This window comes from Hyla sarda, chromosome 1 (assembly GCF_029499605.1).
Source record: "Hyla sarda isolate aHylSar1 chromosome 1, aHylSar1.hap1, whole genome shotgun sequence".
In the NCBI taxonomy this organism is placed as follows: Eukaryota; Metazoa; Chordata; class Amphibia; order Anura; family Hylidae; genus Hyla; species Hyla sarda.
In genome coordinates this window covers 13,373,583-13,389,910 of record NC_079189.1, presented here as the reverse complement: position 1 = coordinate 13,389,910, position 16,328 = coordinate 13,373,583, and the positions used below count along the sequence as shown (strand labels likewise).

The 16,328-nt window shown below is 44.3% G+C and overlaps 1 protein-coding gene across 3 annotated transcripts in view; it reads right to left on the bottom strand.

Moving 5' to 3' along the window:
- Positions 1–5,934: 5,934 nt before the first annotated feature.
- The window catches only part of LOC130311545 (vomeronasal type-2 receptor 26-like), a 95,767-nt gene continuing 85,373 nt past the window's right edge, over positions 5,935–16,328 (bottom strand). For all 3 annotated transcript variants that reach the window (XM_056552523.1, XM_056552503.1, XM_056552491.1), the window contains one exon: positions 5,935–6,874. In XM_056552523.1, coding sequence (XP_056408498.1) covers positions 5,973–6,770 — 798 coding nt within the window. In that variant the 5' untranslated portion in view covers positions 6,771–6,874 and the 3' untranslated portion in view covers positions 5,935–5,972. The remainder of the gene's footprint in view (positions 6,875–16,328) is intronic.

Genomic DNA, 16,328 nt, shown 5'->3' with positions numbered 1-16,328 from the left:
GTCCCTGGGGTGGATAACACCTGTGATCTTTTCAGATTCCTCCGCTAGTGTAGGTTTTGCAGCTATATGGGGAAATCACTGGATCGCCAGTGCTTGGCCTCCTGAGGTTTGCAGTCTCCCAGGCTTTGAGAGGAATTCGGATTTGTTCGAACTCTATTCCATAGTCGCTGCAGCTAGCGTATGGGGTAATATGTGGTCTAGAAAAACTGTGCTTTTTGTTTCAGTTAATACCGCGACTGTTAACATTTTGCTGAAAGGTAGGTCTACATCATTAGTTATCATGGCGCTACTCAGGAAATTGGTTTGGCTATCCTTATGTTTTAAATTCCATTTCACCAGTGCACATATTGATGATGTTAGAAACATGGCAGCGGATGCATTGTCTAGACTAAACTTTCCACTCTTCTTCCAGATAATTCCAGAGGCAGATGCAGCAGGGGGCCCGGTACCACCATTCTGAGAATTACTCATGGACTAACTGATTACGTTACGATCGCCAATCAGCTCATTGATAGTTCACTTTCACTAAACACTCGAAAGGTCTACTGCACTGCCAGGAACACTTTTTCTAGTTTTTGTCACACGCACCCACAAGCGGCACATTTCCGCACCACCTTTCTTTTAGCTTTCATCGGGTTTTGCCACTCTTCTCTTCACCTCACATATAACACTATTAAGGTTTATCTGTCCGGCATTCAACACTTCATCACTCTTTCACTCCTGGATAAAGCTTCCCTATTCTCGTCACATGCCATTCGGGCTGCTCTGAGGGGGGCATTGAAGAGTCAGGTTCAGAAGCCACCATCTCGGCAGCCATTGTCGGGTGAGATCTTCAGAGAGGTAGCAGATGCCCTGGATCAGGCTCCATTTGAGTATAGCTATAGTCTGGTGTTGAAAGCAGCTCTGTTCCTTGGGTTCTACGGTTTCGTGAGACCCGGGGAATTCACGTGCAACTCTAGTAAATCTGTTTTCTTGAGGTGTGACCAGCTATGCTGGGACAACGACCATTATGTGCTGAAACTAATTTCCTCTAAAACATCATTACCTGGCCAGCAGGTGTTCATTAGATACTTCACTACCTCGCACAAATGGTGTCCTGTGGCCATATGCCACTCTCTAGTGTCTTACCGTTCTGGAGCCAAGGGGGATGCGCAGCTGCTAATTTTCAACGGTGCTGCATTAACCACAACTACATTTGTAAAGTATTTACGGGTCATCGTTAAGTCTTTAGGTCATGACCCCTCTACGATTTCGGGTCATTCACTTCGTATAGGGGCCGCAACATCCGCCCCTCATGTTGGCGTCCCGCCTCATGTTATAAGAAAATTAGGTCGTTGGAAGTCGAGTGCTTATATGCAGTATGTACCAAATCCTAGGTCAGAAATGAAGGATGCGTTTTGTTCACTTGCTTTGTGATTTGTTTGAAATAAATGTTATGTTCTGACATTTGAGTTTTTGCCCTCTTATTTTCGTAAGGTATACCCGTACGTGGCAGTACATGGCACAACTCTAACTGCCTAGTCAGGAGGGTGACTTAGTAGTTAGGCTAGGCTCGCTATTCATTGGTCGCACCAAGTACAAGTGTTAAGGCTAATGTTTAGCCTGTGTTTGTGAGAGGGGCGACTGGCCCTTTAAATACCTGCGGCGACAGCTCAGTTTCGCGCCGCGGGTTCATTGCGACCCACCCATCATCCCATCCCTGTTTACACTCAATCATCTATACATGCAAACATTCTCTTTTAAGGTATGCCCTCTTATTTTCGTAAAGTATACCCGTACGTGGCAGTACATGGCACAACTCTAACTGCCTAGTCAGGAGGGTGACTTAGTAGTTAGGCTAGGCTTACTACTCATTGTTCGCACCTAGTACAAATATATATATATATATATATATATTTATATATATTCATCTGCTCCTCTTACATATTGCATAAGATAATGTGTGTAGGGGACTACAAATCTCAGCTAGTCGTGCACTGACTCTGACTGGGATAGTGATTATATATATATATATATATATATATATATATATATATATATATATTATCCTCTGATACTCTTACATATTGCATGACTGGCTGGGATTTGTAGTCCCCTATACACATATCTTATGCAATACGAAAAAGGATCAGAGGATAATATATATAATCCTCTGCTCCTCGCACATATTGCATAATCGGACTACAAATCCCAGCCAGTCATGCACTCTGACTGGGATAGAGCTATAGCCCCAAGCAGTATCTGTGACGGACGAGCAGCTGCTGCATGGCGCCCGGCCCGGGAATACATGCCTCCCTCCCCTGTTTCTCCTTGTGCTGAGTGACAGGCCGGGAGCGTGCACAGAGCCTTCTAAAGCCCGCCCTAACTTCCTGTATTCCAACGGGCCAGGAGTGTTGCCACCGTCAGTTTTCATATAGCGATGGTCAGAGATCAGCGTGGGCCTCTTTTGTGAGGACCCCTTGTGGCCACTTTTATACAAGCAACTTCTTAGTTAAATTAAGGGGGAAAAAATTGAATGTATTTAGAAATATAGTTATGATGGTTGTGATAGTGGCCATTTAAATAAAACATTCTGTCTGGAGAGGTAAAAATGAGGTTAGTGAAAAAAACAAGCATTTTTTTTTTTTACTAGTTTGTATAATTTAGTATTGTGCATGTGTATTTTCTTGTTAATATAGTTTTTAAAGAAAAAAGGATGGTCCTTACATCATTTCCAGTGATGTTGCCGTTTGCTAGTGTATATTTTTTATGTTACTATAATTACATTTGATGAAAGGGCTAGACTCGTCCAAAAACAGCTTCAAATAAAATGACCTTTATATCTACTAAACTTCATGAGGTCTTTGTATTGCCCAATTTTATCCTGGAATTGGAAAGGATTTGACATATGTTGAAAGTGGCATTAAGGTGGATGCAAAGAAGGCACCTACCCTAGGCACTATACTTTTTCAAAATCATCTGTAATTATTTGTGGCCGGGAGTTGAGGGCTCATGCATTACATGCAAGCGCATGCTTGTGTTCTGTACATTTGCAAATGCTGTAACACAACATTCATATTAGATTTACATTTTCTTGTCATATCAGACATGTACACAGAAGTGATACATCATATAATATCCAAGGTATAGAAAAAATATTACCTGCGTTTAAGGATGACAACAAACATTTTATTAATTCAATGACCATCCCTTTTGTTAACACTATGTCCACTTCTAACTTATCAATAACATCTTGTAAATGACTTAAGTGTTTGTTTTGTATTTTTAAGCAAATACTGGCTTTCAATGTTGTGTAGTGTAGCAGTGGTGGAGACGTATGCACAATAAGAATGTCTCTGTGTTTACATTGATCAGAGTGTTACATATGTTGCATATTTTTGAATCTCATTGACATATTGAACCACATTATAACATAATTTTTCAGGGTTGGATGGCGTATTTAAGGCGGTGGCTAAGGCCTCTCCCAAGCCTAGGTCATGTACTGTCAAACTCGTCTTAGTACCTATACTTTTAACAGAGATAAAAATATCAAGATGATGATCAATAAATTGTAATCACAGTTTACAAGATTAATCCATAATTTGTTCCGATCTCAGCGGTGCCTCCACTAATGTTGGAATTATATGCAACTAACATAACATAATAAACTTTCTCTCTCCAAATGTGCTGCAACTAACATAACAAAATAAACTTTATCTCTCCAAATGTGCTGCTGTTATCTTCACTTCTGCTCACACAGCCCCTTGCAAGCCAGTGGATCAATAACACATTTCTCTTTCCACATGCCATGTACTGTGTAAATCATCAGCCCAATGCTAACCTGTTCAGTGCACTTTTACCAGCATTGTGCCAGGGCAATGCAGAAAGATGGTCCAGTGCTGTGCTGAGATTTGACAGGCAACTAAGGGAGGAAGTTTTGTGTGTCCTGCTGGAAAACAGCTCAGCTCTAGACCCACCCCCCTGAAATGGAGACAAAGACAAGTAGCTGTGCACCTTGCAGGGGACTCTCAGAAGCTAAGTACATGCAGTGTGAACCCAAAAATCACCTTGCCAAGAGTCATTGTAACAAAGCGAGGCAGCTTGTAAAAACTCTTTAGAAACCATAGGTACAGCTTAAAGGGGTACTCCGATGGAAAAAAAAAAATTTCATCAACTGGTGCCAGAAAGTTAAACATATTTGTAAATTACTTCTATTAAAAAATTTTCATCCTTCCAGTAATTTTAGCATTCTTTTCTTTTTTGTCTTGTCCACAGTGCTCTCTGCTGACACCTGTTGCCCATATCAGGAACTGTACAGAGCAGGAGAAAAATTCTCTTAGCAAACCTATGCTATTCTTGACAGTTCCTGACACAGATAAAGGTGTCAGCAGAGAGAACCGTGGACAAGACAAAAAAGAAATGCAAAAAGCAAATAATTTCCTCTGTAGCATACAGCTGCTAATAAGTACTGGAAGGATAAAGATTTTTTAATAGAAGTAATTTACAAATCTAATAATAGAAGAAGAATTGGAGAGGCTGTTGTCAATCTAACTGCCAAAATAACCCGGGCTACCCAATTTGATACCTATACCCAAGGTGTGGTAAAAGGTAAACTAATAAATAAATGTAAATTGGGGATCAGGGTTTAGGACAAATTGGACAAGATATATGGTATATTAAAATATATTTATTAAGGTACTAATAATGTTGATAATAAAATAGGATAGTGGCTTCTGCGTCTCACAGGGCCCTTGTGCAGCACCAGCTATTAATACTTGAGATGTTTCACAAGGTATAATATAAATCATAAAAAAAATCATATTAAAATAAAATATAATAAGACCACCATATAATTATAATAAAGTATCTGATTTAAAGATAGACTGTACAAGGAGGGATGTCTATGTAGGAGAGTACAAGTCCATCCACAGTTATCACTTCTCTCCTCTCTCCAAAATTTATGCAAATATAGCAACTTCCAGTTCAATGACCGTAGCCAGTAGCAACCATAAAGAGTTCTAATTCAATGTCAATATTCAAGGTCAATATCCACTGGTAACCATATAGTGATGATGTCCGGCAGTAATACAAATTTCACAGAATTCGGTTATATATTAGTAACCCATAGCAACCATTCATTGATAACCGGCCGCGGCAATGAGTCACAATTGTGCAAGTTTGAAATAATTTCACACAACTGTAAATAGCAAAATAAGTCGGCAGATGATTGTCAGGTTAAACACTTGTATGCTATAACTGTTGCAATATTAACCATACAGTCATAGTTTGTATCTCACCACTCCCGGGCACAGATATGCTGGACTTCGCGGGGATGCTGCGATCTCCTTCGGATGATGTCCCGTAGTGCCATGTCACTGGGTGGCACTCATGGCGTGAGGCCGCATCACCGGAGACTCTGCCGTCTCCCACGGTGGCAATGCTGAGTGACAGTGGGCATTACTGCCGGACATCATCACTATATGGTTACCAGTGGATATTGACCTTGAGTATTGACATTGAATTAGAACTCTTTATGGTTGCTACTGGCTACGGTCATTGAACTGGAAGTTGGAGAGAGGAGAGAAGTGATAACTGTGGATGGACTTGTACTCTCCTACATAGACATCCCTCCTTGTACAGTCTATCTTTAAATCAGAGACTTTATTATAATTATATGGTGGTCTTATTATATTTTATTTTAATATGATTTTTTATATATTTTTATACATTTTTACGCATTTATATTATACCTTGTGAAACATCTCAAGTATTAATAGCTGGTGCTGCGCCTTCACAAGGGCCCTGTGAGACGCAGAAGCCACTATCCTATTTTATTATTAACATTATTATTACCTTAATAAATATATTTTAATATACCATATATCTTGTCCAATTTGTCCTAAACCCTGAGCCCTAATTTACATTTATTTATTAATTTACAAATCTGTTTAACTTTCTGGCACCAGTTCATAAAAATAAACGTTTTCCACCAACTAGGATTTCCCTAGGAACTGCCTTCTTCTGTTTATATCCGGCCTCATAATAATATAATAACATTTGGGAAAAAATATACAGCTTAAAATTCCAATCTCGGAAGCCAATATAGCAAATATCTCCATCATGACCATGTTCTTCCCCTTACTGCTCAGATACGCTGGGATGGCACAGATCCACACACTGCAGAACAGTAGCATGCTGAAGGTGATGTACTTGGCTTCATTATAGATATCAGGTAATGTCCTCACCATAAAGGCCAAAACAAAACTCACCGCTGCCAGAAACCCCAAATAACCCAACATGAAATAAAAAGCCACCACAGAACCTTCATTACACTGAACGATGATCTTTCCAGGATAAGAATCAATGTCCTGCTCCTGAAATGGAGGAGAAACCGACAACCAAATAATTCCATTCAGAACCTGAACAAGGGAGCAGATCAATACTACAGAATTGGGCAGTGTTACCCCCATCCATTTCCTCCAGGAGCTTCCAGGTCTGGTGGCTTTGAAAGCGATGGAAACCATAATGGTCTTGGCCAGGATAGAAGACACCGCAACAGTGAAGGTGACTCCGGTGGAGATTTGTCGTAACATGCAGGTTATATCATCTGGACGACCAATGAACAGGAACACACCGAATAAACTCAGCTTCAGGGATAGAAGAAGAATGAAGCTGATGTTCCGATTATTGGCTTTTACTATGGCAGAGTTCAAGAATGAGATGAAAATCCCTGATACAAAGACGGTTATGATAAGAAATAGTCCAGAAATGGAGGGACAAATTATAGCCATGGTGTCCTGCTCAAATGATAGAAATTCTATTATTTTTGGTATACATTCATCCTTTTCCTCATTTGGCCATTGATCATTGGGACATTTGTTGCAGTTCTCACTATCTGGAAAAAAAAGTATTAGCAATTAAAATGTGTAAGGTTTTTCTGTCTATTAGAGATGTAAATTACACAAAATGGCTAAAAATATGTAGACACAATAACACCTACAGCTGCAAGAAAAAGTAAGTGAACCCTTTAGAATTGCCAGGATTTCTAAATTGATTGCTATTAAATACAGTCTGATACTTTTTTAATTATAATTATAGGCAAACACAATCTAACTGAACTAGTAACACAGAAAAGTTGTACTGCCTATGACTTGTATTGGTTACTTCGAGTAAACATCCACGGTGTAGGAGGAAGAAGTGTACTTCATGCAAAGCCTGGAAGTCAGGAACACATGAAATTATTTTATGGTCAGAGACAGATAAACAGGTCTGGACAGGCAGCATAATTGGATGCAGTAGATGCAGTAAAATACAAGAAAACCTTTTCTGGACACTAGATCACTAGTATTATTGCTCAAGCAACAAGGTGACAGAGATGCTCTCTGATATATGCCCATGAAAGAAAGAGTAGGGGAGCAACTCACCCGGTGCTGGCGGAGTCAATTCAGACAATGGATATCGCGGTCATGTGAAGAGGCAGTGGGAGGCGGAAGATGTTACGGGGGGAAGTTAGACATCGGGCCACAGCAGTATCGCACCTATTGGTGCTTCGTCAGGCCCCTGCAATCAGTCCATACAGCTGTGTCCAGCTGTGTGACTTCCCCCGTAAAATATTTCGCCTCCCACTGCCTCTTCCCCTGACCGCGATGTCCATTGTCTGAACTGACTCCGCCAGCACCAGGTGAGTTGCTCCGCTACTCTTTCTTTCATGGACATTAATTATGCACATACTTTCAGCGTAGAGCACCACCCTTAGGAGAGCAGACACCTGCTATTCCAAGCTATGCACTAAGAGAATTTAAACTGTCAGGTATACAGGACTGTGCCGGATCTGTTTTTCTTTTGTGATTATATTTAGCTTTCTGATATATGTGGTTCATAATGGTGATAGAAAGAGGGCAGGTTTGGGTGTGCATTGGTACTGAGGGAGTGCCTACGAACACTATGGCCAGATCCGGGAACAACAAGCAACACAGGGATATGGGAAGCAAAAGGGGAATGCCTGCATAATTCTGCAGAAAAAGCCAGAAACAGCAAGAACAAGGAAGCGAGGAAGAGCATGGACTGCAACATATTGAGCAATGGTAACCTGTCCCCAGTGCCTACTAGTATAAGCAGTACTCACCACTAATGACAGATATTAGTGATAACACTGATTGTCACGATTCGGCTGGCTGGAGGTGGATCCTCTGTGCCAGAGAGGGATAGGCGTGGACCGTGTCGGTGGACCGGTTCTAAGTTGCTACTGGTTTTCACCAGAGCCCGTCGCAAAGCGGGATGGTCTAGCAGCGGCGGTAGCAACCAGGTCGTATCCACCGGCAACGGCTAAACCTCTCTGACTGCTGAGATAAGCGCGGTACAAGGGAGTAGACAAAAGCAAGGTCGGACGTAGCAGAAGGTCAGGGCAGGCAGCAAGGATCGTAGTCAGGGGCAACGGCAGGAGGTCTGGAACACAGGCTAGGAACACACAAGGAAACGCTTTCACTGGCACAATGGCAACAAGATCCGGCAAGGGAATGCAGGGGAAGTGAGGTATAAATAGGGAAGCGCACAGGTGAAGGTACTGATTAAAACCCATGCGGACCCGCACAAAGACCCGGCGCGCGCGCTCCCTAGGGAGCGGGGCCACGCGTGCCGGGAAAGCACAGACGGGGAACGAGTCTGGTAAGCGGGTCAGGATGCGCATCGCGAGCGGGCGCGTCCCGCATCGCGAATTGCATCCCGGCTGGGAACATTATCGCAGCGCACCCGGTCAGCAGGTCTGACCGGGGCACTGCGAATGGGAGAACGCTGTGAGCGCTCCAGGGAGGAGCGGGGACCCGGAGCGCTCGGCGTAACAGTATCCCCCCCCTTGGGTCTCCCCCTCTTTTTGGTACTTGAGAATTTGAGGATAAGGTTCTTGTCAAGGATGTTGTCCTCGGGTTCACATGACCTCTCCTCCTGGCCGCAATTCTCCCAATCAACAAGAAATTATTTTTTTTACCTCTGACCATCTTGGATGCCAGAATTTCACCGAAAAGATGTCAGAGGACCCGGAAACAGGAGTGGGAGCAACAACCTTGGGAGAGAAGCGGTTAAGGATGAGTGGTTTAAGGAGAGAGACATGGAAAGCATTGGGAATACGGAGAGAAGGAGGAAGAAGTAGTTTGTAAGAGACAGGGTTGATTTGGCACTTGATTTTGAAAGGACCAAGATAACGTGGTCCCAGTTTATAACTGGGGACACGAAAGCGGACATACTTGGCGGAGAGCCATACTTTGTCTCCGGGAGAAAAAATGGGGGGGAATTCTTCTTTTTCTATCGGCATGTTTCTTCATCCGGGATGAGGCCTGTAGGAGAGAATTTTGAGTCTCTTTCCAGATGGTGGAGAAGTCCCGAGTCACCTCATCAACAGCTGGCAAACCAGAAGGCATGGGAGTGGGAAGGGGGGGAAGAGGATGACGGCCGTACACCACAAAAAATGGGGATTTAGCGGAAGACTCAGAGACTCTGAAATTGTACGAGAATTCGGCCCATGGTAGAAGATCGACCCAGTCATCCTGGCGGGAGGAAACAAAATGTCGCAAATAGTCACCCAGGACCTGATTAATTCTTTCTACTTGCCCATTGGATTGGGGATGATAAGAAGAAGAGAAGTTTAATTTGATCTTGAGCTGCTTACAGAGGGGCCTCCAGAATTTAGACTCAAATTGAACGCCTCTATCCGAGACAATATGCGTGGGCAACACGTGAAGGCGAAAAATGTGTATAAAAAATTGTTTCGCCAACTGAGGTGCAGAAGGAAGACCTGGAAGAGGGATAAAATGTGCCATCTGGGAGAATCGATCAACGACCACCCAAATAACTGTGTTGCCATGGGATAAAGGTAAGTCAGTAATAAAGTCCATACCAATTTGAGACCATGGTCGCTCAGGAACAGCCAGAGGATGGAGGAGACCAGCAGGCTTCTGGCGAGGGGTCTTGTCCCGGGCACAGACTGTACAAGCCCGCACGAAATCAACAACATCAGCTTCCAGGGTAGGCCACCAATAAAATTGAGAGATGAGCTGGATGGATTTTTTGATGCCAGCATGGCCTGCGAGGTGTGAGGAGTGTCCCCACTTGAGAATCCTGAGGCGCTGGCATGGAGAGACGAAGGACTTCCCTCGAGGAGTTTGTCTGATGGAGGCTGGAGAAGTGGAGATCAGACAGTCCGGAGGAATAATGTGTTGCGGGGAAGCTTCCACTTCAGAGGCATCCGATGAACGAGAGAGGGCGTCAGCCCTAATGTTCTTGTCAGCAGGGCGAAAATGAATTTCAAAGTTAAAACGGGCAAAGAACAACGACCACCTAGCCTGGCGAGGGTTCAGCCGTTGGGCAGACTGAAGATAAGAGAGATTCTTGTGATCAGTGTATATAATAACTGGATATTTGGATCCCTCCAGCAGGTGCCTCCATTTTTCATGCGCCAATTTTATGGCCAGTAGTTCTCGATCACCAATGGAGTAGTTTTTCTCCACCGGAGAGAAGGTCCTAGAAAAGAAACCACAAGTAACAGCATGTCCGGAAGAATTTTTCTGTAGGAGTACTGCTCCAGCTCCCACCGAGGAGGCGTCTACCTCCAGTGAGAAGGGCCTAGATGGATCAGGTCTGGAGAGTACGGAAGCAGAAGAAAAGGCAGTTTTGAGATGATTGAATGCATCTTCCGCTTGAGGAGGCCAGGACTTAGGGTTGGCGTTTTTCTTGGTTAGGGCCACGATAGGGGCCACAATAGTGGAAAAATGCGGAATAAATTGTCTGTAATAATTGGCAAACCCCAAAAAACGTTGGATAGCACGGAGTCCGGAGGGGCAGGGCCAATCCAATACGGCTGATAGTTTGTCTGGGTCCATTTGGAGTCCCTGGCCAGAGACTAAGTATCCTAGGAAGGGAAGAGATTGACATTCAAAGAGACATTTTTCCATTTTTGCCTATAATTGATTGTCCCGAAGTCTCTGAAGAACCATGCGGACATGCCGGCGGTGTTCTTCTAGGTTAGCAGAAAAAATCTAAATATCGTCTAGGTAAACCACATCACAGGTATATAGAAGATCACGAAAAATGTCATTTACAAAGTCTTGGAAGACGGCAGGGGCCTTGCAAAGCCCAAAGGGCATAACCAGATATTCAAAGTGTCCATCTCTGGTGTTAATCGCGGTCTTCCACCGTCCCCCTCCCTGATGCGGATGAGATTATATGCACCTCTTAAGTCCAGCTTGGTAAAGATGTGGGCGCCTCGTAGGCGGTCAAAGAGTTCCGAGATAAGAGGTAGGGGATAGCGTTTTTTTACAGTGATTTTATTAAGTCCGCGGTAATCAATGCAAGGACGTAAGGAGCCGTCTTTTTTGGAAACAAAGAAAAATCCAGCTCCGGCAGGGGAGAAAGACTTGCGGATAAACCCCTTTTTTAAATTCTCTTGGATGTACTCCGACATGGCTTGTGTTTCCAGAGCAGACAGAGGATAGATTCTGCCCCGGGGTGGAGTAGTACCAGGGAGGAGGTCAATAGGACAGTCATAAGGCCTGTGAGGAGGCAAAGTCTCTGCTTGTTTTTTGCAAAAAACATCAGCATAGTCCAGATAGGCCTTGGGGAGACCAGGTATCGGAGGAGCCACAGGGTCTTGACTGGCAGTACAGGGAGCAGGCTTAAGACAGTTCTTGTGGCAAGTAGTACCCCAGTTCTTGATCTCCCCGGTGGTCCAATCAAGGGTTGGGGAATGGCGTTGAAGCCACGGTAGTCCAAGAAGAATTTCCGAAGTGCAGTTAGAGAGGACCAGAAATTCAATCTTTTCGTGATGGGGTCCAATGCACATTAATAGGGGTTCCGTGCGGTAACGCACAGTACAGTCCAATCTTTCATTATTAACAGAGGCGATGTAGAGGGGTCTGGTGAGACTGGTCACCGGGATGTTGAACCTGTTGATGAAAGAGGCCAAAATAAAATTTCCTGCAGACCTGGAATCCAAGAAGGCCACGGCTGAGAAGGAGAAGGTAGAAGAAGAAATCCGCACAGGCACAGTAAGACGTGGAGAAGCAGAGTTCACATCAAGAGCTGTCTCACCTTTGTGCGGAGTCGGAGTGCGTCTTTCCTGACGTGGAGGTCGGATAGGACAATCCTTCAAGAAATGTTCGGTACTGACACAGTACAGGCAAAGGTTCTCCATGCGTCGTCGTGTCCTCTCTTGAGGTGTCAAGCGAGACCGGTCAACTTGCATAGCCTCCAGGGCGGAAGGCACAGGAACGGATTGCAGTGGACCAGAGGAGAGAGGAGCCGGGGAGAGAAACCGCCTCGTGCTAACAAAGTACATATCCTGGTGGAGCTCCTGACGCCTTTTGGAAAAACTCATGTCAATGCGGGTGGCAAGATGAATAAGTTCATGCAGGTTAGCAGGGATTTCTCGTGCGGCCAGCACATCTTTGATGTTACTGGATAGGCCTTTTTTAAAGGTCGCGCAGAGGGCCTCGTTATTCCAGGACAATTCGGAGGCGAGAATACGGAATTGGATGGCATACTCGCCAACAGAAGAATTACCCTGGACCAGGTTCAGCAGGGCAGTCTCGGCAGAAGAGGCTCGGGCTGGTTCCTCGAAGACACTTCAAATCTCCGTGAAGAAAGAGTGTACAGAGGCAGTGACAGGATCATTGCCGTCCCAGAGCGGTGTGGCCCATGACAGGGCTTTCCCAGACAGAAGGCTGACTACGAAAGCCACCTTTGACCTTTCAGTTGGAAACTGGTCCGACATCATCTCCAAATGCAGGGAACATTGTAAAAGAAAACCACGGCAAAATTTAGAGTCCCCATCAAATTTGTCCGGCAATGATAAACAGAGGCTGGATGCGGCCACTCGCTGCGGAGAAGGTGCAGGAGCTGGCGGAGGAGATGGTTGCTGAAGCTGTGGTAGAAGCTGCTGTAGCATCACGGTCAGTTGAGACAGCTGGTGGCCTTGTTGCGCTATCTGTTGCGACTGCTGGGTGACCACCGTGGTGAGGTCAGCGACAACTGGCAGCGGGACCTCAGCGGGATCCATGGACGGATCTACTGTCACGATTCGGCTGGCTGGAGGTGGATCCTCTGTGCCAGAGAGGGTAGTAGTGGACCGTGTCGGGGGACCTGTTCTAAGTTGCTACTGGTTTTCACCAGTGCTACCGCCGCAAAGCGGGATGGTCTTGCAGCGGCGGTAGCAACCAGGTCGTATCCACCGGCAACGGCTCAACCTCTCTGACTGCTGAGATAAGCGCGGTACAAGGAAGTAGACAAAAGCAAGGTCGGACGTAGCAGAAGGTCAGGGCAGGCAGCAAGGATCGTAGTCAGGGGCAATGGCAGGAGGTCTGGAACACAGGCTAGGAACACACAAGGAAACGCTTTCACTGGCACAATGGCAACAAGATCCGGCAAGGGAGTGCAGGGGAAGTAAGGTATAAATAGGGAAGTGCACAGGTGAAGGTACTGATTAAAACCCATGGCGCACCGGCCCTTTAAATCGCAAAGACCCGGCGCGCGCGCGCCCTAGGGAGCGGGGCCGCGCGCCGGGACAGCACAGACGGGGAACGAGTCTGGTAAGCGGGTCGGGATGCGCATCGCGAGCGGGTGCGTCCCGCATCGCGAATCGCATCCCGGCTGGGAACATTATCGCAGCGCACCCAGTCAGCAGGTCTGACCGGGGCGCTGCGAATGGGAGAACGCTGTGAGCGCTCCGGGGAGGAGCGGGGACCCGGAGCGCTCGGCGTAACACTGATGTCTGTCATTAACTCTTAAGATGCCGTCATCGTATCCATTTGAAGGATAAAATGACAGGTGCCGGTGGTTTGTCTGCAGAGCAATTGTGGGGGTTCAACGTGTTAAAATGGTGGCCGTAGGTCTCTTGCTTATCTACGACCCGCCGATAGTCCTTTTTCTTGCACAGTCTGCCTCAGACAGGTTTTTATAAAGAAACTTTTTTGACGTTTAACTATGGTGAACCTTTTACATTTTCAAAAAAAAGGATATTTCACATTTTGGCAATAGCCCAACACACTCCATGTTCAAGCTAAAGAACTAAGGAAAGTCTAAACCTAGAAGATTTAAGCTTCAGAATAAAGATGAAAGGAAGGATGATGATGAAAGCCAAACAGAAGGTATGGATATGATTAACAAGTGACTACTGGATGTGTGGATACGTTAGAGGTATCTGAGCTGGAAATACCCATTTGAAGGGGATTTGTCATTTTATAATGTCCAGAACTGGAGAACGATCCAGACACACCAATAATTACTCTGAAATGCTAGGACATTTAAGAGAAATCCTAGTTTTAAAAGCCACCAGAAACATAGCAAGTAGTCATGGGAAGTGGTCCCCAGATCTGCTATCCGCCCCACTGAGCCTGAGTGACACATTTCTCCCTATGCACAGATAGAGAGTAACATGTTACTCAGGGTTATTGGGTTGGACTTCCCCAATGACTACTTGCCCCTTTCCTGGTGAAATCTTAGAATTATGGGGGAGATTTATCAAAACCTGTCCAGATGAAACATTACTGAGTTGCCCATAGTTGTAGATTTGAATGTATCTGTTTTCGTGATGAACTTACGAAGATTACAACTACTCTTCGAATACTTGTAACATCCCTTTGTGTACAGCCATGATGTATCATAGTTGCTTTTAAAAAAAAAAATGCTCGTTGACAATAAATTATGTAAAGACCGTCCCCTCTTAGCTACAACGTTCACTCCATTTTTCAACACATCTCTCAGTACTTCCTTTTCAAAAAGCACAGGTAGGTGATTCAGAATTATAGACTTGATCTGGTAAAATTCAGTGCTATAAGAGGTAGAATCAGTTTTACATTCACTATCAGAACTCAACAATGATGTATACGATCTAGACTCGGATATTTTACGTGCTCTGGTTAACATAGGTTTAGAGTACTCCTTTGCCGACATTCTGGTATTAATATTGGCGCATGTATTCTTTAATTGTCGGTCATTGAAAGATGCCATGTTTAGCACGTATGAACTCCCCAACCGGGAGATTTTGGATCACATATAGCGGGTGGCAGCTAGATGCACTCAGAATACTGTTGCCCGATGTGGGCCTATGATACAGGTGGGTGTCAACCTTACTATTAAACACATTGCCAGATACCTGCACATCTAGAAAATGAATCTCTTGTCCCACATTCCAAGGTAAATCTCAGATTCAAATCATTTTGGTTGATGTACTCCAAAAAATTGTCTGCCTGTTCCTTAGACCCAGACCACACCTGGAGGAGGTCATCAATATATATATATTGGCCGTACCACCAAATCATGGACACGAAAGGGTTGACGGCCGCAGCCGTCACGCCCCCTCCCATTGACTTGCATTGAGGGGGCGGAGCGTGACATCATGAGGGGCGGGGCTATAAACTCACGAGCATTTTCTTCCAAATCCTGGCTAGCAGAGTACCCCTTTAAGATCCATAGTGATTGAAACGTGTTGGCGTGTGAGGGTTTTAACTCACTTGAGCATTTATTTGTGTCTGTTTTTGTTGTACCATGAGTTTTTAATATGGAGTTTCGGACTTTTAACCATTTTTTGTGGAGTTGGACTACTACCTTCATTTTTCCCTTGCCTGGACTGAGGATGTGGCTCAGCTTTATTACCCTGTGCTCCCTGCTACGGAGGTGTCTTCTACAGATTTATACAAGGTGAGCTGGTGCATTTGTTTTTGTTTTGAGTTGCCCACAGCAACCAATCAGATCACTTCTTAAACTTTTTGAAAAGGCCTCTGAAAAATGAAAGAAGCGTAAATTAAATAAAAAATGCAGTTAGATTAACCCAGACCTTTTGGGGACAGTTTAAATATTAACACAATAAAAGTTTCAAGTAGTAGATTTACCAGATATATTGGATATATGTCCTTCTGAACATGGAATACAGTCATAGCAGCATCTGTGATAGCTTCCTACGGATTGTTGGTGAGTTCCTGGAAGACACTTTTTAGAACAGAAACCTTCTGGTTCCTGGAAATATAATATATATATATATATATATATATATATATATATATATATATATATACACACATATATGTTAAATTAATAAAACATACAGTCTTCATGTTCTTCATGAGCTTTCCATGTTACTTATAGAATAAGAGATAAGTGTATGGTTATTGAGATTCAATACTGGGACCCCCTGGGTTCTCAAAAACAGAGGTCCTAAGTCTACGTGGCTATCTTTAGCAGTCCCATAGAAAGTGAAGGACCACTATATCACTCCAAAGAGAGACTTGGGACCCTGTTCTTGAGATCATGGGAGTACCACTCTTATCTTTTCTTAAATTTTGATAAGGATTGCAATTTCTCAAGAC